The sequence below is a fragment of the Periplaneta americana genome, chromosome 1 (genome assembly GCF_040183065.1).
Source record: "Periplaneta americana isolate PAMFEO1 chromosome 1, P.americana_PAMFEO1_priV1, whole genome shotgun sequence".
NCBI lineage: Eukaryota > Metazoa > Arthropoda > Insecta > Blattodea > Blattidae > Periplaneta > Periplaneta americana.
The window spans coordinates 125,459,517-125,484,345 of record NC_091117.1 but is presented as its reverse complement, the minus strand read 5'-3'; the positions used below and the strand labels follow the sequence as shown (position 1 = coordinate 125,484,345).

General features: G+C 37.9%; 1 protein-coding gene across 1 annotated transcript in view; it reads right to left on the bottom strand.

Annotated features, from left to right (window-relative positions):
- Positions 1 to 12,466: 12,466 nt before the first annotated feature.
- Positions 12,467 to 24,829, bottom strand: part of RabGGTb (geranylgeranyl transferase type-2 subunit beta) — a 35,679-nt gene continuing 23,316 nt past the window's right edge. Inside the window, exons 5-6 of the mRNA XM_069827090.1 lie at positions 15,105 to 15,249; positions 12,467 to 13,165 (exon numbers count right to left, since the gene is read on the bottom strand). Of these exons, the coding sequence (XP_069683191.1) occupies positions 12,780 to 13,165; positions 15,105 to 15,249 (531 nt within the window). The 3' untranslated portion in view covers positions 12,467 to 12,779. The remainder of the gene's footprint in view (positions 13,166 to 15,104; positions 15,250 to 24,829) is intronic.

Sequence of the window (24,829 nt, the reverse complement as noted above, 5' to 3'; positions counted from 1 at the left end):
AAGTAGGGTCGTGTATAGAGCTGAGAGGGTTCGCGAGGTGATTCACAAAATAAACCAAAGACACCTTATTAACGTACAGTCTTCAAAAAAAAAAAAAAAAAAAAAAAAAAAAAAAAAAAAAAAAAAAAAAAAAAAAAAAGGGACGACTCTTGGTGATGCGAAAATCCAAGTTCTATAGCACGGTTCACACGAAATCGACGTAGCCTCGCAGGAAGACATCTGGCCGTGCATGCGTATTTTCACCATACTCCAAAGTACAGAACAGCCAAAATGAAGACATGGGAGGAGGGGAAACTATGAATGTCACTTTTCACCATTACTGAGAAAAACAATTTTAAAACTTTGAAACCCTTTTTTGGAAACGTTTGTTTATTAGTTCAAATTTAGTTGTGCTGAACATAGGTATGTATATTAGACATTGTATTGATTCCTTTTTAATTAGTAGTATATAACAATAACAATAATGCACACTTTTCTTTTACATCTGATGTACATTTGGAAGCGGAAAAAACGGTGAAATTTTATTAATTGCTGGAAAAATGATGAAGATTCATTGTTGTTGAAACAATTCACAATTATTGCACAAATTAATTTAGGCTTATATTAATGATTTTATTTTAATGTACCGAAGTACATATGATATTTCCATGCAGATATTCTGCGCCATCATACGATGAAAGAGTAATGGAACGCAGAAAAATTCTCTCCGGCGCCGGGATTTGAACCCGGGTTTTCAGCTCTACGTGCTGATGCTTTATCCACTAAGCCACACCGGATACCCACTCCGGCGTCGGACAGAATCGTCTCAGATTAAGTTCCAACTCTTGGGTTCCCTCTAGTGGCCGCCCTCTGCACTACGTCATAGATGTCTATGAACGTAGGACCGAAGTCCACACATGTGCTGAGGTGCACTCGTTATGAGTGACTAGTTGGCGTGGATCCGACGGAATAAGCGCCGTCTTAAATCACGAAATGATTTACGCATATCATATTATTTTAATGTACCGAAGTACATATGATATTTCCATGCAGATATTCTGCGTCATCATACGATGAAAGAGTAATGGAACGGACGCCGGGGTGGGTATCCGGTGTGGCTTAGTAGATAAAGCATCAGCACGTAGAGCTGAAAACTCGGGTTCAAATCTCAGCGCCGGAGAGAATTTTTCTCCGTTCCATTACTCTTTCATCATTATATTAATGAGATAACTAAGTTAAGGTATGACATTTTTCCAGTGAGATAGTAACAGGAGAACACATTTTAAGTTTCTAAGAATCACAATAAGGACTATGACAAAGACAACAAGGAACATTGTAAGGACTACGACAAAGACAACGATCACGATAAGGATCACGACAAGGATCACGATAAGGACCACAATGTCTACCACGATAAGGTTGACAAGGACCAGAAAAGATCAAGGAAAAACAAAGACAATAAGACAATGACAATAAGAATCATCATGACATGGGTCACAACAAGCACCACGATAAAGATCACAATAAGCACCGAGGACACGACAGGGATCACGACAAGCACCGAGGTAACGATGAGGACCATGACAAAGACAAAGAGGACTGCGATAAGAAACATGGCAAAGAAGATAAAATATACGAAAAACACCATAACAAAGACAAGTATAATGATAAGTATCATGACAAAGACAAGGACCACGACAATGACCACGATAGGGGCCATGACAAAGCTAAAGATCCTGATGAGGACCACATAAAAACAACAAGGATTGCAATAAGTAGGCCTACCACGAAAAAGACAAGAAGGATCATGGTGAGGACCATGACATAGAAAATAACGACCGCGACAAAGACCTGTATTACGATAAGGGTCGTGACAAAGACAAGGTCCACTATAAAAACACGACAAGAATCACATAAGGGCTAGACATGAACCACGATACGGAGTACGACAAGGACCAAGACCATGATAAGGACTATGACAAAGGCAAGAAGTATCACGATAAGTGTCATAAGGATCACGATAAAGACAAGAGTCGCGATAAGCAGTTTGACAAGGATAATAAGGACCACGATAATCACAAAAACAAGATTGATTACGTTAAAGATCATGATAAAGAAAATCAGGATCACGACAAAGATAAAAAGTATCGCGATAGAACCCTGACAAAGACAACAAACACAAGACAATTACCTTGATGAAGTTCACGACATAGATCTCTACAAGGACCACGGTAAAGAGCACGAGAAGGACCAAGTATACCTTCCTTTACACGAGACGACAGCGATAGTGCCAGATCTATTTTTATGGCTAAGGAATTTCATGTTCACTCTAAAAGAGACGCACACATAACTGCACGTACAGTTGCCGCAGAATATCTGAGAGCATGTGCTACGTTATAAAATGATAGGCTTTCAGTGCTGCTAGGGATAGCCTCGGGACCTGCTGGGACTTGTATAAGAGAAAACATTGTAAGTACACGCTCACTTCTGAACTACAATAGCTACTTCTACAAACTGAATAAAATGAATATACTGTATATACCGTATTTACAGCGAATCATGTCAGAATTGGAAGCATTTTTTCTCTGTTCCTCACTGGCACAAACCAACGTTCCTATCTGTTCTGACGGTTATCCAGGCACGTATAAATTCTACTTCTAGTGGAGTTAATAAGCATTTATAACTTCAAGAACATTTAGAAATGACTGAATCTTGGTCAGACTTCAAGAATTCTATCGTTTGGATGATTTTTTCTACACACATTTTAAAACAGTGGCCACTTCTTTTACATTCTTATCAAAGTCGTCGCCTTGGTAGGCCAGTTAACAGAGTGCTGGCATATGAACAACCACGGACTCGCGCTCAAATCCTGGCGATGGCGGAGTGTATTTGTAATGAACAAAGCCAAGGTTTTCAGGAGTTTTCTCGAAGTTCTTCCATTTTTCCCCTCTTCATTCCATCGAAACTCTTAAAAATTTCTGTTTCATTAACATCTCCGTTTCGAAAAACAGGACATCTACCTGTATTTGGTCGGTGTCGCAACGACCATCGCCGTGGCAGGTGTTCCTCGTGGTTTATCCAAACGTTGGTAGATAGCAGTAGTGTGGGTTCCAGACAACAATGATGTGCTTTCAAAGCATTGCTAATTACTTACGTGTAAGTAGCATAGGTACCTTATAATCTCATTTTAAAGCGACCACTCTGAGAGAGGAACATAGGTTAAGGGTGTTTGAGAATAAGGTGCTTAGGAAAATATTTGGGGCTAAGCGGGATGAAGTTACAGGAGAATGGAGAAAGTTACACAACGCAGAACTGCACGCATTGTATTCTTCATCTGACATAATTAGGAACATTAAATCCAGACGTTTGAGATGGGCAGGGCGTGTAGCACGTATGGGCGAATCCAGAAATGCATATACTGGGTGTTCATTTCAAAGTGTGTCATGACGTCACTGTTGGTGAGTCAGCGATTTGAAGCGAGTTTCAGCTTTTATGTCAGAGAAGTTGCCTATTAATCAAGGCTTTCAATCTGAACTTAAGAACATGTACGGTATAACTTGAACGTCGTAGCAACAGATGGCGGTCTGTACGGTCTGTGTGCTACTATAACCTTTTTCGAACTGTTTTTTGCGCGGGCAAGTCGTACCCAGGGTATTTGTTATCATCGGTTGCGTACGGCAACATTCCAAAATACAAATCAAATGCTCCGTGTCCATGTTGACCGTCGAAGTTAATGTCAACAAATACTGTACGTAAGTAATTGTCTTAACCCTCTCCCCATATTCCGACAGTAAGAAAAAAACTCACCTCAGTACGTGTTTCCAAACAGTTCACATTCCTGCCACTGCAGGCGTTACCGTACGTATCGGTAAGTACTCTTCAGAATTAACGCCGTACTTGGTAGGCAACTTCTCTTGCATATAGGTAATACGCCTTTGCGGAGATATAGGAAGATTGAATTCTCTAGGCTCATCGGCTAGCCACATGACGACATACAGCGAGCCATGACACACTTTGAACTGAACACCCAGTAGAGTGTTAGTTGGGAGACCGGAGGGAAAAAGACCTTTGGGGAGGCTGAGACGTAATAATATTAAAATGGATTTAAGGGAGGTGGGATGTGATGATAGAGACTGGATTAATCTTGCACAGGATAGGGACCGATGGCGGGGTTATGTGAGGGCGGCAATGAACCTTCGGGTTCCTTAAAAGCCATTTGTAAGTAAGTAATACGTATTTATACCACTTACAACTCATTTTCGTAAATAAAATAATATTAGAAGCGATCCATATAAACGAATAAATATTACGTTGCAAGTCCAGTACTATAACTCAATTTTTTCCGCTTTTCAGTTAGGCTACTTACATCACTAGATCGTTTATTTTTGTGTTTGATTGTACGTCTGTCTGTCTTTCCTCCGTCAGTTTATTTATTTGCTTCCTTATTCGCTTGATTGCTTTGTTTATTTATTTATAGCGGGCCAAACACCCAATTACAATAGACATTACGGGCCGTATTCATAGACATTTTTAGCGCGGGCTTCCGGTGGATGATCAGCGTTTTTCGTATTCATAAACCAGTGTTAGCGATAGGATACGATTTGAATTCTGTACAAGTAACCAGTGGATAGCCGGGGCTAGCTTAGTACGCTCGTAGCGCGTGCTGCGAAATATCTATGAATAGCACCCTACAAAATTATAGAAATTTATGTCATGAATATGAAAAAGTGTATGTAAAAGACATGGAAAAGAGATAAATACAAGACGTAAACGTAAAAATGAAAATTAAATAGTAAGAAATATAATATATGAATATTATTTTACATCGACTATCTTCAATATTTTAACGACAAAAAGTCTATAATTTTAAAAAATGCTGAAATCTAGGAAAAAAAACTGAAATCTCGTTAAACCTTAATTATGTACCCTTAATGAGAAACTAGGCTATATGCGGTATTCATAACACTGATAATATTTATCAGGTTCACCGCCTGACCATGAAACGGGCGGGTCCAGGTTCAATCCTAGTTGGAACAAGTTACCTGGTTGAGGTTTCTTCCAGGGTTTTCCCTCAACTCATAAAGAGCAAAATCACTATCATAAAACTGTTCTCTTAGTTTCACTGACAAGTTTGAACTTTTTAAATATAGGAATGGGTCTCGAATCCATTTGAATTCACTGTAATTTTCTGGAAAATAACTTTCAGTCTCATTATTGAGAGCAGAGAGATGGGATACTACAGACTCACAAAAATCAGAAGGTAAAAAAAAAATCATTCTCACTTAGGAAATAATCTAAGGTTGGAAAGGTAGAATGCTGGATAATTTCCAACGCTGGCCCCTGAACTCAATTTGCCGACATTATCACCCTTATTTCATCCAGGCGCTAAATAACCATAGCAGTTAATGGAGTGTCGTAAATAAATCAATTAAAAATATTTATCAGGCATTCCCAACTACTCCCTTTTCATAAGTAGTTTCTTTCGAAAGTCTGTAGATCTCTGAACCCTCTTGGGCTACTGTTTAGGGTTAAATTAGGACTGTATTATTCATAGTACTTCACTGTGGTATTTTCACAATGAGTGGGAGAAACAATTTTTCCCTGTCAAACAGTGGCGAAGGTCTTGAGCCTTTTGAAGTTTAACCTGCCCAAAAAATTTGAGTTATTATACCTAGTAACAAAAGGCCTTTAAGTTCGTAATAACGATGTATCGTAGCACTTGGTTTCACTCCGATCCTTCCGTATATTAAGTTCACTGTTGGCTGTCATTCCAGGATAGACAATTCAGTGCGAGAGGCTTGTGGCAGAAGCCTCTTAGCGACGCCTCTCTCATAGGCAGTGGCACTCGCAAGCTTGAGGGAAGACTGGGGAGGAGGGAGTATCGATTCGCTACGACTCAGTAGCAGGAATCGTGGCTAGTCTCAACGGTTGCAATATAATACGGCGCGCTATATTGGTGTTCTGTGAATGCGTTGCATTGTTGAGTATTTATTTTTTTTTATTATTTTAGTAGGTTATTTTACGACGCTTTATCAACAACTTAGGTTATTTAGCATCTGAATGAGATGGTGACAATGCCGGTGAAATGAGTCCGGGGTCCAGCACAGAAAGTTACCCAGCATTTGCTCATCTCGGGTTGAGGGAAAGCCCCGGAAAAAACCTCAACCAAGTAACTTGCCCCTACCGGGAATCGAACCCGGGCCACCTGGTTTCGCGGCCAGACGCGCTGACCGTTACTCCACAGGTGTGGACTGTTGAGTATTAATTTAGTCAAAAGTTATGTTACATATTATTAATTTTGTGTAGAATGGATCATACTCAGAGAACACTGAGGTCATTATTTGCAGAATTGAAAGAGAAACCGTTTTCAAATCGGGTGTATGAAACAATGAGCTTACAAAGACAGGAGATCGACATTACATTTACATACACTAGTCGGCCTGGTTGGCGCAGTTGGTATAGCGCTGGCCTTCTATGCCCGAGGTTGCGGATTCAATCCCAGGCCAGATCGATGCCATTTAAGTGTGCTTAAATGCGACAGGCTCATGTCAGTAGATATACTGGCATGTAAAATAACTCCTGCGCGACAAAATTCTGGCACACTGGCGACGCTGATATAACCTTGGCAGTTGCGAGCGTCGCTAAATAAAACATAACATTTTTTTACATACACTACTGTTTGTGAAAAGTGCAATACCCAGAAAGAATGGTCCGAACGACTCCAAACTCGGGATATGTGTAGAACAGTGTACCACCAATAATTGATTACGTTTCCAGAGCGATGGCGTACACATAGGCCCAATAGTGACGTCTCTTGTGTCACCAGCAAGGTCAGTGTTATACCTTGCTCAGTCAGTGCAGAGCTTCCAAAGAAGTGGAAACGTGAAAGCTAATGCAGGTATGCCTCGTCGTCGTGGAAGGACGCAATATCAGCACTGAGTGAGTTCGAATAGGGCAGAATGGTTGATTTCCAGGAAGCATGTTTGTCATAGCATGACATTTCGGCTCGTACAGGGCATGCTGCTACGACAGTGATGCATGTGTGTGGAACCAGTGTATAGAAGAGGATCGTACACAGAGACGAGCGGGTACTGGACCACATAATGTGACCACAGCACGGGATGACCGCCATCTTGACGGACTGTACAGCTTCATCCACAGTGTTGAGTTGACATTGGAGTACTGCAACGGGTGTGGACCTGTCTGCGTCAACGGTTCGTCGCCGTCTTTTGAGGGCTGGACTAGTGGCTCGCATGCTGTTGCGTCGGCTTTCATTGTCCAGAAAACATCAATGCCTCAGACTGCAACTGGCACCCATCATTGGCGTGCTGAGTGGCAAAATGTAGTGTTTTTGGACGAGTCCCGCTTCAACTTGTCCTACAATAATGGCCTCATATGTGTTCAACGCTACCATGGTGAATGCAATCTGAGAGCCTGCGTTGTTGAGTGGCATAGCGGACAAATGCCTAGTGTGATGGTTTGGAGTGCCATTGGAAACAATATGCGATCTCGCATCCTGCGTATTCAGGGCAATCTGAACAGCAACAGCTACATTAGGGAGGTTTTAGAGCCCGAGATACTGCCCCTCTTTACAACTCCACATGCCATATTTCAGCAGGACAATGCCTGACTACATGTGGCGAGGATTGTGCAAGCCTTCCTCGAAGAACAACGGGTATCAATGTTCCCTGGCCTGCATGTCGCCCATCGAACATGTCTGGGATATGGTTGGTTGGCAACTTGTTCGTCGTAGTCCTCCAGCACCACTCTTGAACCTTTGTGGACTCGCATACAAACTGCGTGGAGGGAGATTCCCCAGGAACATATCCAGGCCTTCTTTGATTCCATGCCACGATACTTAGAGGCTCTGAGTACAGTGCATGGAGGCTTCACATCATACTGAAATCTCACGGTCACAGATCAGGTACAGTTCTGTAATTCTAATCATTTGTGTATTGTCATGTACCTAATCTGTGGTATCAATTTCACATGCATCCTTCTTGGTCTTGCAATTTTCACAAATATTAGTGTATTAAAATAGCGGATGGAGGAAGACAAAATAGAACATTTCAATTTTCATGATATAAGAAATATTCTTGGCTAACAGAGTACTCTGAGACAAATAAGTTACATTGTTATAGCCTACCTGTATTCTGTTTGGGGTGAAAAGAAGTAGTCATCCATCATCTCCTTGTGGGGTCAGTGTGACAAAAAAAAATTTGATAGAAAAGCTGAGAAACATCTGATGTATAAAAAGATAGAAAGAAGGTAAGCAGATTTTTTCAGCCTATCCAGTATTTACACTTCAGCTTCACCACTGGTGTTAAAGGGGAGAGTAAAGTCAGAAGTAGAACTAAATAAAATGTAATGGAAATTACGACTTTTTAACAATCCTTTCAAGTTTCCAAACAATGAGGCACCACATTAGCTGCAAAATTCTCCGTTTTTTATTTATGTTAAAGATATGGTTGGGAACTATTTAATTTGATAAATGGAACGACACTACCATATGCAGAAGATTCATTCCGCACTTTTGCGGTTTGTATTGCGTAATGATGTACTTACTGAATTCACAATTTACGTTCGAAATGATGTCTTTGTGATATCTGGCAGGCAAGACATCTCCTGAAGACATGTCTAGCAACTCACCGCAGTTCGTTCTCCGAAATGGCTCGAATTTCGTGCTGGATATTTTGAGTTCCTCAAGTGAATGTGAGTTATTCACGTACACTTCACTTTTCAGTGTGCCCCATAAATAAAAATCGCAGAAATTTAAATCTTGCGATTGAGCTGGCCATAATCCACGACTTACTGTCATCAAACACTTTCTAAATGGCAGTCATTGATACGTGAGCAGTGTGAGTTGTAGCATTATCTTGCATGAAATAACTGTACAACTTTTCGTCCTCACTCAGCTCATTAAAAAATGGACGGAGTATGAATTGTATATATCTTTGTACATTGACTGTTTCCTTAAAGAAAATGGGGCCAATCAGTCTTCGTCTGCCCATTGCACACCATATCCCTATTTTATGTCATGTAGCAATTGTTTGTGAAAATGGTGTGGATTTTCACTGCCCTAGTAAACGACTGTTTTGAGTGTTAACATAACCACTGAGGTGGAACCATGCTTCGTCACTATAAAAAATTAAGGTGGGGTCAAATAGTCCATCATACACCGACTGTTTGAACCACATGCAAAATCTAAGTCTGCTCTGATAATTGGGTTGTCCACCTCTGAACTACACGATTCTTGTAAGGTTTTAATTTAAATTGTTTTGTACCTCTTATTACTGAAGACTAATCATTAAATTTGTCCCTTGTGTTTCGTCACACATGGTCTTAATAAGTTTGTCTTTGCGGATGTCTCTCTTTTATGGTAAAATTCATTCACTGATTGCCACATAAGTCTCTTGAAAGATAGTCTGTTTTATATATGGGTGATTCGTTATTTTTACGTGTTTATATCTGTCTGTGTAATCAATTTGAGAGTTTTTTTTCACAGTTGTTAGCCAAGTCACTGTAGTAATTGATATCAATCTGTTGATATTTTTAAGGGTAAAATTCCATTTCCTTGTATTAACTGAGTAAGAAACTTTTTTGTTCTGTTGTACATTTTCGCATTTTTTATACAAGGTGGAGCAAAGGAGTTGGATTATTTTCAAATGGAAATAACATTATCGTTATGTGTATCAGAACAAATTTATTAATGCCGAAAAATATCTGGCTATGTGTACCATCTGAATATTCGTATATACATTTAGACTGTCTTCAAAATTACGTCCCTCAAATGTTGTCCGTTCCTCACCATGCGTTCAAGTCTTTCCCTGAAGTTACGTGTTGCTCTTTCCAACATTTCATCACCAATGTTGGCGATTTGCTGGGCAATCTTCAGGTCATCGATTGTTTGGGGCCTATTTACATACAATTTTGACTTCAGGTAACCCCACAGAAAATAGTTGCAGATGATAAGGTCAGGTGAACGGGGAGGCCAGGAAATGATGTACCCTAGGAACATGTGGCACAGAACTGTTATGGAACTTTCTCTGTGGCACTATCTTGCTGAAACCATACCATCTGCCTATTAATCTCACAAAGAGTCTATGCAGTTGTGGTTCAAGAAATCTCGTCAGCATTTTAAATAAGAAAGAAGTGCGCACAAACGTGCAATTAGTTTGGTATGAGTTACTTCTCTTTACTATATTCCACCAATGACTTCGTTCTATTCACACATTTACTAAAATGGCATTTTAGACACGCTTCGTTGCACAGTTTGCACAAGCATTCGGGAGAAGGTTCGTGGTAAATCTGATCTTCTGCACAATTTGTGGTGAAAACCGTGAACTGCCAGCCTTGTTATGGCGCTTCGTAACTTGTTGTTCGGCCCTGTCCAGTTGTGGTTGATCATCGCATCCGTTCCATAGAATACACTTTATATTTCCGCCTTCTTCTCATGCATGACCATGCGTAGTCGAAGTTCTGCTGTGGTAGATGGCAGCATGAGTCTGCTTCGTAATTCCTCTATCAGGAAGGGTTCTCACGCGAGTTCGTATGCCATTCTCGAGGGTGCATATTTTGAGATTCCCAGTGCTGCTTTTAAGAACCTTGCTTTGACGTTCTCCATGGTCTTGAGGTCATTGTAGTTTAGCAGGGTCCATGTGATGTCCAGTCCATATGATAATATAGGGAGTACCTTGGCATAGAAAAAAGCTGCATGGCTGTTGAGAGTGCTAGTTGGGTAATGTTTGTTATGTCGTGGATAGCTATTACTGTGGCCGTTGCTCATTCTTGAGTGTGGATTCTAAAGGATTTTGCTGTCGTCTGTATCGTTACACCAAGGTATTTAAAAGCCTTTGTAATTTGCAGGGGTCGATTTTGTAGCCAGATTGTGTCCCTTTTTGCTATTCTTCTTCCCTTTCTGAACACCATTTGTACAGTTTTTGACTGGTTTATGAGCAGACCGTTTTCGTCAGCCCAAGCTGAGAGATTTTTCATGGAGACATGTAACTCTCTTATGTTGGTAGACCCAAGCACTATGTCGTCTGCGTACATATACATCACTGTTGAGGGAGCCTGTGTCTGTATTACGTCCGCTGTCATGATGTTGAAAAGGAGCGGGCTTAGAGGGTCTCCCTGTGGTACCCCTCTAGTTTGGCAGATTTCCTTGGACTTCTGGACTGTATCGTCTACTTTAATGAAGTTTTGCGCTAATATATTATGGATCAGGTTGAGGACGTGTTTGTCCAGACCTTGCATGTTGTTCAGCTTGTCCATTAGCTGCTGCCTGTTTACACTGTCGAACGCTTTGCAGTAGTCTACGAAGATCGTGTAGAACTTCTGCTTCTGTCAGCATTTCGATGTAGCGTTCACTATTCACTGTCACATTGTTCCCATTCTCCTAAAAACATTAAGAGCCATTGATATAGAATCTAGACACAACACACCAAACTGTAACCTTTGCACTGTGAAACAGCCGCTTGTGTAGTTCTTGTTTTGTTTGTTTACATAATAATTCAAATGTAAATCTACCTCATCACACATGAACATAACCATTTCGTCTGTCAAAATGTTGAGCATTATCTCGGCGAATCTCTTATGTTGGCCATAGTTTCTCTCATTTAATTGCTGAACAATTATGAGTTTATAAGGATGAAACCTGAGATCTAAATGTAAAATTCGCCGCACAGAACGATCTGCAAGTTGTAGCACTATAGCCTGCCATCTAGCTCATCAATGTGGACTCCTCATAAATGCATGGTGTCCATACACTTCGAATATGGCCTGGTGGTTTCTTATTGGAACCTGATGTAATCAAAAGTTTTTTTATCCATCTCAATATGGTATGGCGACTAGGAATGGCTCCGATACTCTACATTCCATGATTACACAAAATGGTATCGAAAATGCTAACAAACGACAGTCGATTGATATTCATAACCCCCCATGTTGCTCAGTAAATGGCCTTCTAAAATCATCCAACACCTTTGTCGCACCTTGTACCTCCTAATTATGAGTTTTGTCTTTTTCTTTGTTGGTGTTGGTGCCTTTTCACAAGTATACAAGAAAGTTGTGGCAACATCGTACTTATTATACTAGAGCCATTAATACACTGCAACCTGTATAAATATAAACATTTGCGGCAAGATAATCTGCCCTCCATACTCAGACTAAGGTCGTCTAAGTTTGTCAAGGAGATTAGTGAGTTGTAAAGCTTGTGATGGATGTTTGCAATTGAAAAACATTCTAAATGTATTAATTAAATTGTAAAATAATGTTATATAATCGTGGAATCAACATACTTCTTGTAGGTATGATTTTCAATAGCATTAAAGTATATGTTCCAGAAAACAAAAGTTTCTTTTTGTTATCTCGACCACAGAACAAATCTAATTCATGTTTCCTCTTAGATATTACACTCTAAAAGATCAGCATATCGAATCAGTTCTTATATATCACAGAGTTTTTAATTTAATCAAACACACAGAAAATAACTAGAAGCTTAGCAGTTTAATACCACGAAAATTACAAGCTTTATAAAGACATAAAATATAATTTGCACATTATTTTGCGTATCACTCATGTCGTGTAATTAGCACAAGATATACAGTGTATGTATGTATATATTATATTTGTATATGTACATGAAACATAATTAACAAATTATACTATAAATAAAAATCTCTCGCAGTGCAAAGTATACAATATAAAGTCGGTAAATTACTATTCTCACTATTACCCATTATTTTCCCTGATGACATGTAAAGAAAATACTGAAATTAAAAAAATAGTAATCATATTATTCAGATAGACAGTTTCTGAGGCCTGAGGCCTAGTCTATCTATAACATGTTGAGGCATGCAGTATGTAGGATTCACGGGTTTAACAGCTGGGTCTCCCAGGAGAGACAAGGCAGCTAATCCAAACAATGTGTGAAAAGGATCAGGCAAATCACCTGGACGGTCACTGAAGCCACCTGTTTCAGAGTCTTGGCAAGCTAATACAAATGTAACTAAAGCTTCACGGTGGATCCAGTGTAACCGACCTAGAATACACAATGATGCTAACACCCACCAAGAGTAGCACACATCGGGTAGTTTCTCTGGTCTGCCATTAAGACCACCTGAGGGCAACTGACGCTCACACAACCACCATCCCAGAAGATCTGCGTCTACATAATGTAGATGTCCTGAAAGTACAAATATTTATATTTACATAAGAATATTGGAGTGTGACTACCTCTGTGGTATAGGAGTCATTATGCCAATCTCTTACGCAAAGGGCCCGGGTTCGATTCCAGGTAGGGTTGAATTTCCTGGTTGAGGTTTTTCAGGATTTTCCCTCAACCGTAAGGCAAATGCCAGAAAATTCGGGCCACAACATCCCTGAATATCACTGGCCTCATTCATCACCGAAATCATATCCATAACAAATCAGTAATACATATACAGTCGCCATCTAGTTCACAACAATAGAACCAGTCTCAACAATAGTACACAGGCCTTCGGATTTCACACAGAAGATTAACTCGCGATATGACCAAAGATGTTAAAGTGAGTATAAATAACAGCAAGAAAAAAAATATATTGGAGTGCAAGAGGTCAAATGACTTTATTGTCAAACGCCTGGCATTAGAAAACAACAATAACAACATATTTACAGAACAGACTTTGGACACTATAAATGGTGTTATAGACCTTGTCATGATTGAAATGATCAGGAAAGAGTGAGCGTGTGGCTAGCCTGAAAACCCAGGTCATTTTATTATTATTTTATTGGCTCTCCTATTTCTAGTATTGAGTTAAATTTATTAAAAACCCTTATCAATTAATTGTGTCCGGACTATTCAAGTGGTACAAGTGAATGATTTAAACATCAAGCAGAAAGAAATTCCACATTATCTCCCGTTTATTTAATGCATATATATAATCAGGGGTGGAGATACGGACCAGCAGTGCATATATGACAATGTCTAAAATGCAGGTAGTAGGCCATTGATGTTACAAAGGAGGAGAGTTCAGCCGGCACCATGAATGAGATCCTGGCATAGTGCAGATGGAAAGAGTGTTAACCATGCAAAGCTGAGAGGTCCTAGATTCGATTCCTGGTGTTGGAACGAATTTTTCTCCAATAATAAGTATCTCAAAGTTCTGTTTACATTCAGTGCACCTCAACACGTGCTTCTAAAGTTGCCCTCAGGATGTCAAGGCGATATTTCATTTCTACCCAACACGCTGCAATATATCAACATCAACCATCATGACATTTAGATTCTGAAACTCCATGCCACCTGTGAACACATTCATGGTATCCCTAGTGGTCCAATGCACAATAAGATATAGAGCAAATTTTCTTTACTGAGGATAGCATTACAAGGATAATTTACTGTGACATGCTTGAACAGTGCCTACTCCCACAAGTGGAAGAGTTGCAGTCATCCATAATTTTCCTATAAGGTAGAGCACCTCCACATTGGTCCAATGATGTTCGGGATATTCTAGGTAGACATTTCCCTAGAAGATGGATAGGGCATGGCAGAGCGAATGGAATGATGATGATGAAGGTGAAATGAGTTCGAGGTCCAACACCGAAAGTTATCCAACAATTCTGCTTCAAGTGATTTAGGGAAAACCTCGAAAAACCTCAACCAGGTAACTTGTCCCAACCAGGATTTGAACCCCGGTCCGCTCATTTCATGGTCTGGAAGGCTAACTATTATTCCACAGCAGTGAACCACCACTAAAGTTAACAGTTGTATGCTGCAATATACCTTATGGCTACTCCACCAAGCAAAACCATAAGAGTTGCTGTAATATCCTCAGTGCAGTTACAGTATAAGTACATATATATGTATTATTCTGGACTATTCCTCACAAGAGGTGTCAATAGCACTACCAGCTACTATAGAAACATAAATGTGACACAGCTTTTGTTTTCAGGTGGGAATGCAGGCTCAGAATTTTTTTCTCACAATTCTAACTGCAAGAGAAATCTTTTATATTACAATGATTAAAGTAAAAGACAATTAAATCTCTGAGAGAAGTATCCTACTTTATGCCACAATTATGAATTCCTTGTGTAATATTACTGAAGAGTGTATAAAGCATAAGTTATACAATGAAACTGACCTGTTATGGACAACATTCCTAGACAGCAATAGATAAGACCAGCATGGGACTCTGAACCAGGCCGGGAGCCAAACCCACCGTCAAAATTCATACATGAAATGACAAATTCCACAGCCTTTTCAACATCAATTGCGTCCAGTTTTCCCTGTATAAAGAAATAACATTTATTTAACATTGATATACATTCACCAAAAAATAATAGATAAACTGTATTAATTGACTTTCAAATATTTGTTTACACTAGATAAAAATTAATGCTGAAAATACAACACAAACTTCAGGCTCAGTGGTAAAGAGTCCATTATGTAATCATCTTTCATACACACCAAAAGTAAAGATGGTGACACAGCAAGGAGAAGAAAACAGTAACGTGATCGTGCAGCATAAGCGGATTCCTAATCTCCATACGATGGCGGTAAGGTTAGCGCACTCCAGAAGCAATGCTGACAATAACGGAACTAACAACACGGGCGCTAGAAAAAAGGCGAGGGGTGATAAAAAGAGAAACCAAGAGTCGGGAAGTGATAGGGAAGGAAATAGTGTAAAGAATAAGGGTGCAAGTGTAAGTGGAAAGCTAGTATGTGAAAGTGAAAGTGTGGGGGGGGAAATAAAAGAGGAATAGAAGAAGAAATAAATAGAAAGAAAGACAAAGACAGAAATAAGGCAGAGACGAACAGTAATGAAAGGTCAGAACTTGCGACAGTTGAGGATTTAGCAGAGATATTTGATATGTGTAAAAACAAATTGGGGATGTGATCAAAAAGTGCAAGTAAAGTGAAACTGGAAAAGATCGAGAAGTATAGGGGAGAGAGAAAGTGTATAAGCAGATGTGTAGAATAAAATGTAAGTATTTATAGGAAGTGGGAATAGTGACAATGGATTAGGTGTAAGCAGAATAGTGAGAAAGTGGAAGTGAGCGCAAATAGGAATGAGTGAAAATAGTGAGAAAGGGTTAAGAGAAAGGAACAAGTGACAGCATAAAATTAGTACTAACATTTGAACGTTGGAACAGTAATTGAATAAAAGGTCAAAGAACAAATAGGACAAATAATTCAATATAATAATTCATAGAGAAAAATTGAATTTGAGATTTTAGTGAATAGTAGGTAGAGGAAAAGGGGGGTGTGAAAGGAGTATACAATATTAGATATATTAGGATTAATGAACAAATAGAGAATAGCAAATGAAATGTAGGAGAAATATTGAAGGGGAGATTGACCAAGTAACAAAAAAGGTACATAGTGTAATTGGGAGTATTTGTGTAGACGTGTACTGCAAATAATGTATTATTGTAATAATATGTTAATGGTGGCACCGGATACAGAAATGTGAGGTTCACCATTACATGTAAAGAAGTGCTGTGAAGAAATATATATCATATCATATATCATATACACCAAAAATTAGTAAATTCTAAGTAAAGAAACGCAAATTTTAAACTCTGAGCTTAGTGAAATTCTTAAAACAATCGAGTTGTTTTAATTACATGACTCCATCACAAATTCACACATATATATATAATTATTGTCGAAACATGTTTCAGAAATTTCAAACTGTTTATTTCCATTGAATGATTTTTAATGACAAATTTACGTCTTTTCTCGTACAGTAAGGTAGTTGTCAAGCATATGTATATGTATATATTGCAAATATAAGGGAGATCAGGGAATCAACAACATTTCACTTAGATAATCAGTATAATAAGGTCACAACGTGATAATTTGCAATAAAAAAAATAAGACATTTTAGTAATGTAAATTTTAATATCTGAAATATGTGTACGATTGAGTAAACATCACTATTCATTACATATAAACTAAGTTTTATACTTTTAGTACAGATATATTAATTTTTTTTTCTAATTAGTCAATTATCACTGTAATCTACTTTTTTTTCCTCTCTCTTTTCATTGACAAGCTGCCTAATTTATTAATTATAACCATTACATTTTGTAGTATTTCTAGACAAGTCGTATCACATTTAAAAACATCCTACTGCTCTCATTTCCTATGTATTTTACAATCTCCGGAGTAATCTTAACATGACCTGTTGCTTTATCCATTTTTATCTTTATCCAGTTCATTTTCTGTGATATCTTCTCATTCAGATGTATTTCAGATTTTTCTTCTTCCGTTCGACAATCCAGTTTCCAGTTTTGACTCCTTTCCTTCTAAAAGATATCTAAAATATTTCTTCCACCACCTATCCGTAATTTCGTATCTATCCTATCTTCACCCTTTATTAATTTTAACGAACATGATCACCCCCTCCTCCCCCCCTCACCCCCCGCATATTTCATAAAAAGTTTAATAAAATAATCTGAAATTTCCATTGCTGTTATTCTCCATAAAATGTCCAAATTCTTTTCAGAAATTTTGTTTTTCTACCATGATTATTATTTTCTTTTTGTTTTGTTCGTTGAATTTCATATATTTCAAAATCATTCAGTTGTTTTGTTGTCAAATATTTTTTCTATAAATTCTTTTTATATTCATTTCACATTTTATCTCTTCTGACCACCCTGATCTTCGTTTCTCATTTAATCCAACTCTTCTTTTCTTCAAAATTTCTCTTGCTGCTGTTAGAATATCATTCTTAAAAATTTCTCAACTTTAATCTACATAATTTTTATTTATTTTTTCATGCCTTGCCACTGATTTTTAATAATTGAGACTTTATTCTTGCTTATCTTTTGGATTTCGTGTTTTACTTGGTATCAAGGCTGTCCTAACCACATGGACTACAGGCCAGGGGCGCCATGTAAGAAGGGGTATTGGGCCAGAGTAAAAGTGAGAAATTTTGAGAGATTTTGCTACTTGTACTTGCTTTCAGAAACTAATATCGTGCATAATTCATTTCTATCTTCTCAAATAACTTAAAAATTATGATACTGCACTAAGAACAGGGAGTGGAGTAGGGACAATAATAATTCAAGAAAATAGAAAATGTAGGCCTAACAATATATTTTTTTTAATCATATGTATTTACTTACTTAGGCGTTTAGAGAACTCAGAGGTTTATTGCCATCATCACATAAGCCTGCCATCAGTCCCTATCCTGAGCAAGATTAATCCAGTCTCTACCATCATATCCCATCTCCCTCAAATCCATTTTTATATTATCCTCCCATCTACGTCTCGGCCTCCCCAAAGGTTTTTTTCCCTCCGGCCTCCCAACTAACACTCTATATGTATTTCTGGATTTGCCCTTATGTGCTACATGCCCTGCCCATCTCAAACGTCTGGATTTAATGTTCCTAATTATGTTAGATGAAAAATACAATGCGTGCAGTTCTGTGTTATGTAACTTTCTCCAATCCCCTGTAACTTCATCTCTCTTAGCCCCAAATATTTTTCTTAGCACCTTATTCTCAAAACTCTTAACCTCTTTTCCTCTCTCAAAGTGAGAGTCCATGTTTCACAACTATACAGAGCAACTGGTAATATAAATTCTAGCTTTCAGTTTTTTTTGAGACCAGACTGGATGAAAAAAGCTTCTCAACCGAATAATAACAAGCATTTCTCATATTTATTCTGCGTTTAATTTCCTCCTGAGTGTACTGTTGCTCCAAGATCTTTGAATTTTTTCCACTTTTTCAAAGAATAAATTTCCAATTTTTATATTTCCATTTCGTACTATGTTCTGGTCACGAGACATAATTATAAACTTTGTCTTTTCGGGATTTACTTTCAAATCCATCTCTCTACTTTCTTCAAATAAAATTCCCTATATGTACAGCTGTCAAAAGAAAAAGTGGCCGCTCTCCTGTATCAAAGTTCCCTTCGGGTATCTTCGCTACAATTCGGAGACAGGCGATGTTACATGTTGTTGGACCACGTTGCCTGATATCTACAGTTATAATTGAAGTATACTGTGTGTTATTCGATAGCATAATGGTAGCGTTCAGGCGTCTTATTCATGAGGTCCTGCGTTCGACTACAACCTCGTGCTTTTTATGTCCTTTTTTGTTCTGTTTTTGAGAGAGACAAACTAGACATAATGGCTCCTTTCTCTTTTATGATTATTTTAGTAATTAACATCAGGTTCATTAATATATTATGCCATGACTTTATCATTATCATTATGATATTGTGGCTGCAAATGGAAAGAAAAAAGATTTTATTCTCAATAAAATATCTTTCGTGGCATAAACATAACAAATTTACTGGCGTCGGCCTTAAAACATTAAAACAATTAATCGTTCAAAAAACAAAACAAAAGGCCACAATTCAATATTTAGTCTATCTTCCTCTTATCTCGATCATCTTGCAGTCGAATCGGCATGGAATTGACTAGTCTTTGCAAATAGCAACTGTTCTTAGACACGATATTCCAGGCATTCTGAACATACACACATAAATGTTCTGTCCATGGGCAGGTCTTACATTGCAAACCCAGCAATCTCCAATCTTTCCTATTTTCTGCCTTCCTCTTAGTCTCCGCATATGAGCCACATATCCTAATGTCGTCTATTATTCTTTTCAACCAGAGACCCAACCAATTCCTTTTTCTCTTTCTAATCAGTTTCAGCATCATTCTTTCTTCACTCACTTTTTCAAACACAATTTTATTTCTTATTCTGCCTGTCCACTTTACACGCACCGTTCTTCTCCACATCCACATTTCAAATGCTTCAATTCGTTTCTCTTCATTTCGTCGTAATGTCCATGTTCTTTCCCCATACAATGCCACACTCCACACAAAGCACTTAACTAGTCTCTTCCTTAGTTATTTTTCCAGAGGTCCGCAGAAGATCCTTCTTCTATTAAAAGCTTCCTTTGTTCATGTTTGCAGTTTTCTTAGGAAGGATAGGCCTAAATGCGGTAACATCCCGTTGCTTTCCGCACACCACAATCTCTTTCGCATTTTATTAAATTCCAAGGGGCCCAAGCGTGGAGATGAGGAGAGTGGATTTGACTAATTGGGCCCTCCGGACTTCACCGAAAGTCACGGCAAGGGTTAAATATTAATTCTATCAGGATGTTTGACCCGGTCAGAGACCGGGAAATCTCAATTAGCCTTTGCCCCCCGCATCCTGGACTAGCTTCTACGAATCATCAGAAGATCTTAGAGTGTGATTGGGCCAATTTTTCCAAAAATGTTTCCACACTTTTGCTCTCGTAGCTCAGCGGACGAACGTCGGAATTTAGATGTCAACGTCTCAGGTTCAATTCCTCGTTACTCCTTTTCATTTTATTGTGGTTCAAGATAGTATAATGTAATAATACAAAAAGAAAAACTAATACCAGTATTATGCAACTGGATTTTTCCAAACCTAATATTAAATTTATGTTATTTATATCGCTAAAGAACGATTACAATATAAATAACTTGAATATTATTTATACAGTCTCACTAAAGAACGATAACAGAATATAAATGATAAATATCGGTTTGTTTAATTAATATATTGCGAAAGAACAATAACAATATAAATAACTTGAATATTGTTTTATAATGCTAATGAAGGAAAACAGAATATCAATGATAACTTGAATATTATTTAAATCGCTAAAGAACGATAACAATATAAAAAACGTGAATATTATTCATATCGGAATTTCACAGATTTATTACAGATGTATTTAAGAAATTGTAGAAGAATAGTAATTAGTAACAGTGTCCTATTTATTCTTCTTGGAGCCAAATTTGTAACTTTTAAAAGTGTGGTTACTATGTTGAAGTGTATGTGTTGTAACGGATGCTTGATGTGTTATGTATGTGAGTCAGTTATGTGATGCTTGATGTCATCGCAATGTCGTAATTATGGTTTGATTGTGTTTGTGTGACTATTGTGTATTAATTTATGATGTATGGTACGGAAAGCTGCATATTTGTGTTATAGAAGTGTTACGTATGTGTGTTGTTAATGTTTTTGTATGTTACAAATTGATACCTGATATTTGTTTTGCAATCGCAATGCCTAATTTACGGATTGTTTATGTTTTGTTTACATCGCGTAAGCTAATTTAATTTTCTTTTCCATTTCTCTTTATGCTTATCTTTTTTGTGTATAAAACTATAGCCCTAACATACATATGTAAAATACGGCTAACCCCCATTGGAAATACAATAATAATTATTATTCATATCGTTATAATACGATAACAGAATACAAATGATGACCTGAATTTTATTCATATCTCTCAAGAACGATAACAAAATATAAATAACGTGATATCCATAAAGAACGATAACTGGATATAAATGATAATTTGAATATCATTTACATCGCTAAAGAAAGATTAAAAAATAAAATGAAAACTTGAAGAAGGCCCGAACCCACGACCTTTGAATCATTAAACAAGCACTCTACCGCTGGTCTACGAGGCGTAGATATGGAACACTTTCATAGTTCCGGAACTGCTTGTACAAGCACATGCATCGTGTAACATCGCCGTGACCCGAAGTGGACTTTGAAAATATTCGCTGTTCACGAGTGCGGCCACTTTTTTTTTTGACAGCTGTACTTGAAACAATTTAAGTCAGTTCTAAGTTCTATGTATTTTAGTCAATTGTTGCATGGCTGAGCAGCAATTTTATAATAATAAAACCGTACATTTATTTCATTTAATTGTGGACGATTAATAGTGTAACCTACAAAATGTCACAGGTAGTGTTTTAAATTTTTCTGCATACAAATCAGCCAGCACATTACTTAGTGAAATAATACAATTTAAAACATGTGTTATATTTCAAACTGCTATGTGAAGTAATTAAGGGGTATATTCCTACATATTTATTGCTAAGTAAAATGAGTTTAATTAAATTAAGTCGGATGCAACTTCGTAAACTAACCAAAGAAAAAGAGAAGCATTTAACTGAAGTTTTAAGTCATGTGCCGAAGTTGAACAGTTTTTCCAAGCCTTCTTTACCAGGTATATCTCGTTGCCATTCCCCACTTGCTTCAGATTACTGTGACATTCCGAGTGAGAAGTCAAATGAGTTGTAATGAGAAAATAACAGAGACGAGATCAAGCCGAAACTGTGTTTGAATTGCCTTAGCTTGAAAAAGTCAGAACTTTTAGAGTTTTCAGACCCCTCAGAAAGGGCCCCAATTAACTAACCAAGTAAATAATTTAATTATCAGAAACATTTTCCTTGAACAAAATGTGAATTACTTAGATTTTATTAATGCCAAACATATATGTTCCTCTTAGATAATGATTGTCAACAGGTTTAATTAAAGACTTAAAAAGTTACTGCAATGGATATGACATTCACATCCAAATGGTGTTCGTAAATTCATTTGTGGGTTCTTGCTTACATCCTTAAATAAGTAGAGAGAAGTAACTGAATGTGTGACACACTCATACAAATTACAAAGGAATGACAAACCATTAGAAGAACAACAAAGGATCGGCCTGGGTGGTGCAGTTGGTAGAGTATTGGCTTTTTGTGCCCGAGATTGCAGGTTCAATCCCACGGGTTCATCGATGGCATTTAAGTGTGCTTAAATATGACAGGCCCATATCAATAGATTTACTGGCATGTAAAAGAACTCCTGAGGAACAAAATTCCGGCACAACAGCAACGCTGATATAACTTCAGCAGTTGTGAGCGTCGTTAAATAAAATATAATCTAATAAGAACAAGGGCAGTGCCAAATGATACCTAGCTCAGGTTCACTTTACTGCTTAAGACGAGCCTGCTTGGAATCCTTATGACAATATCCACTGTGAGTATTATGAGTAAGTGATGGTCACTACTTATTTCTTGGCCTCTTCCAATTCTAATGTGTCTAATTTTCTTGCTTCTTTCCTAGTTATTACTGACCTTTCATTTTTGGAATATTCAACTCGTGTGTAAAGGTGTACTTTCTTATGAGATACTGTGTTGGTAATTATGAAATTAGGTATTTGGAATGCAAAAGTTAATTAATATATCTCCAGTCTTGGTGTAAACAGTACTTTTAAAAAATACAAGGATGCCCCATATAAACTGTTTTATTTTCTCCCATCATATTTGTCTAAATCGACCCATTAATCAGCATTACTTAATTGTTATTGAAAATTAATTCTTTCGGTGAAAACCAGAAGCTTCTAGATATTTTAGATAAAAAGCTATTAATTATTTTATTTTCTACTGTAAGCATAAAATTTATTAATTTATTTTAAACATGAAATCATACTTTTCAACCACTTCAAGCAGAATTTTTTAATTTGGTAAAAATTCTGCCTTGTCCGAGAAGTTTTAATATTGGAAACCAAATTTATTATAAAAAATGTTCTGCTTGACTGGCTTAGGTGAAGCAAAACATTTTTTAGAATAAATCTGATTCCTAATATTGAAAGCTCATGGGCAAGGCAGTATTTTTACCATAATTAAAAATTACGCTTAAAGTGGTTGAAAAGTATGATTATTTTATGAATATATATTAATAAATTATACAAATAAGAGAATAGTCTTTTTATCTAAAAGAGTTAGAGACCTTTGGGTTTCACCGAAAGAATGCATTTTCAATAACAAGTAAGTAATACTTATTAAATTGATACGATGAAAGAGTAATGGAACGGAGAAAAATTCTCTCCGGTGCCGGGATTTGAACCCGGGTTTTCAGCTCTACGTGCTGACACTTTATCCACTAAGCCACACCGGATTCCACTCCGGCGTCGGAAGAATCGTCTCAGTTTTACGTTCCAACTCTTGGGTTCCCTCTGGTAGCCGCCCTCTGCACTACGTCATAGATATTTATGAACCTAGGACCGAAGTCCACACATGTGCTGAGGTGCACTCGTATTGAGTGACTAGTTGGCCGGGATCCGACGGAATAAGCGCCGTCTTAAATCACGAAGTGATTTACGCATATCATATATATTATTATAATGTACTGAAGTACATATGATATTTCCATGCAGATATTCTGCGTCATCATACGATGAAAGAGTAATGGAACGGAGAAAAATTCTCTCCGGCGCCGGGATTTGAACCCGGGTTTTCAGCTCTACATGCTGACGCTTTATCCACTAAGCCACACTCAATACGAGTGCACCTCAGCACATGTGTGGACTTCGGTCCTAGGTTCATAAATATCTATGACGTAGTGCAGAGGGCGGCTACCAGAGGGAACCCAAGAGTTGGAACTTAAAACTGAGACGATTCTTCCGATGCCGGGGTGGAATCCGGTGTGGCTTAGTGGATAAAGCGTCAGCATGTAGAGCTGAAAACCTGGGTTCAAATCCCGGCGCCGGAGAGAATTTTTCTCCGTTCCATTACTCTTTCATCGTATGATGATGCAGAATATCTGCATGGAAATATATGTACTTCGGTACATTATAATAATATATGTGATATGCGTAAATCACTTCGTGATTTAAGACGGCGCTTATTCCATCGGATCCCGGCCAACTAGTCACTCAATACGAGTGCACCTCAGCACATGTGTGGACTTCGGTCCTAGGTTCATAAATATCTATGACGTAGTGCAGAGGGCGGCTACCAGAGGGAACCCAAGAGTTGGAGCTTAAAACTGAGACGATTCTTCCGACGCCAGGGTGGAATCCGGTGTGGTTTAGTGGATAAAGCGTCAGCACGTAGAGCTGAAAACCCGGGTTCAAATCCCGGCGCCGGAGAGAATTTTTCTCCGTTCCATTACTCTTTCATCGTATGATGACGCAGAATATCTGCATGGAAATATCATATGTACTTCGGTACATTATAATAATATATACTTATTAAATTGGTTGATTTTAGATAAATATAAGGACAGGAAAAAATAAAAAGTT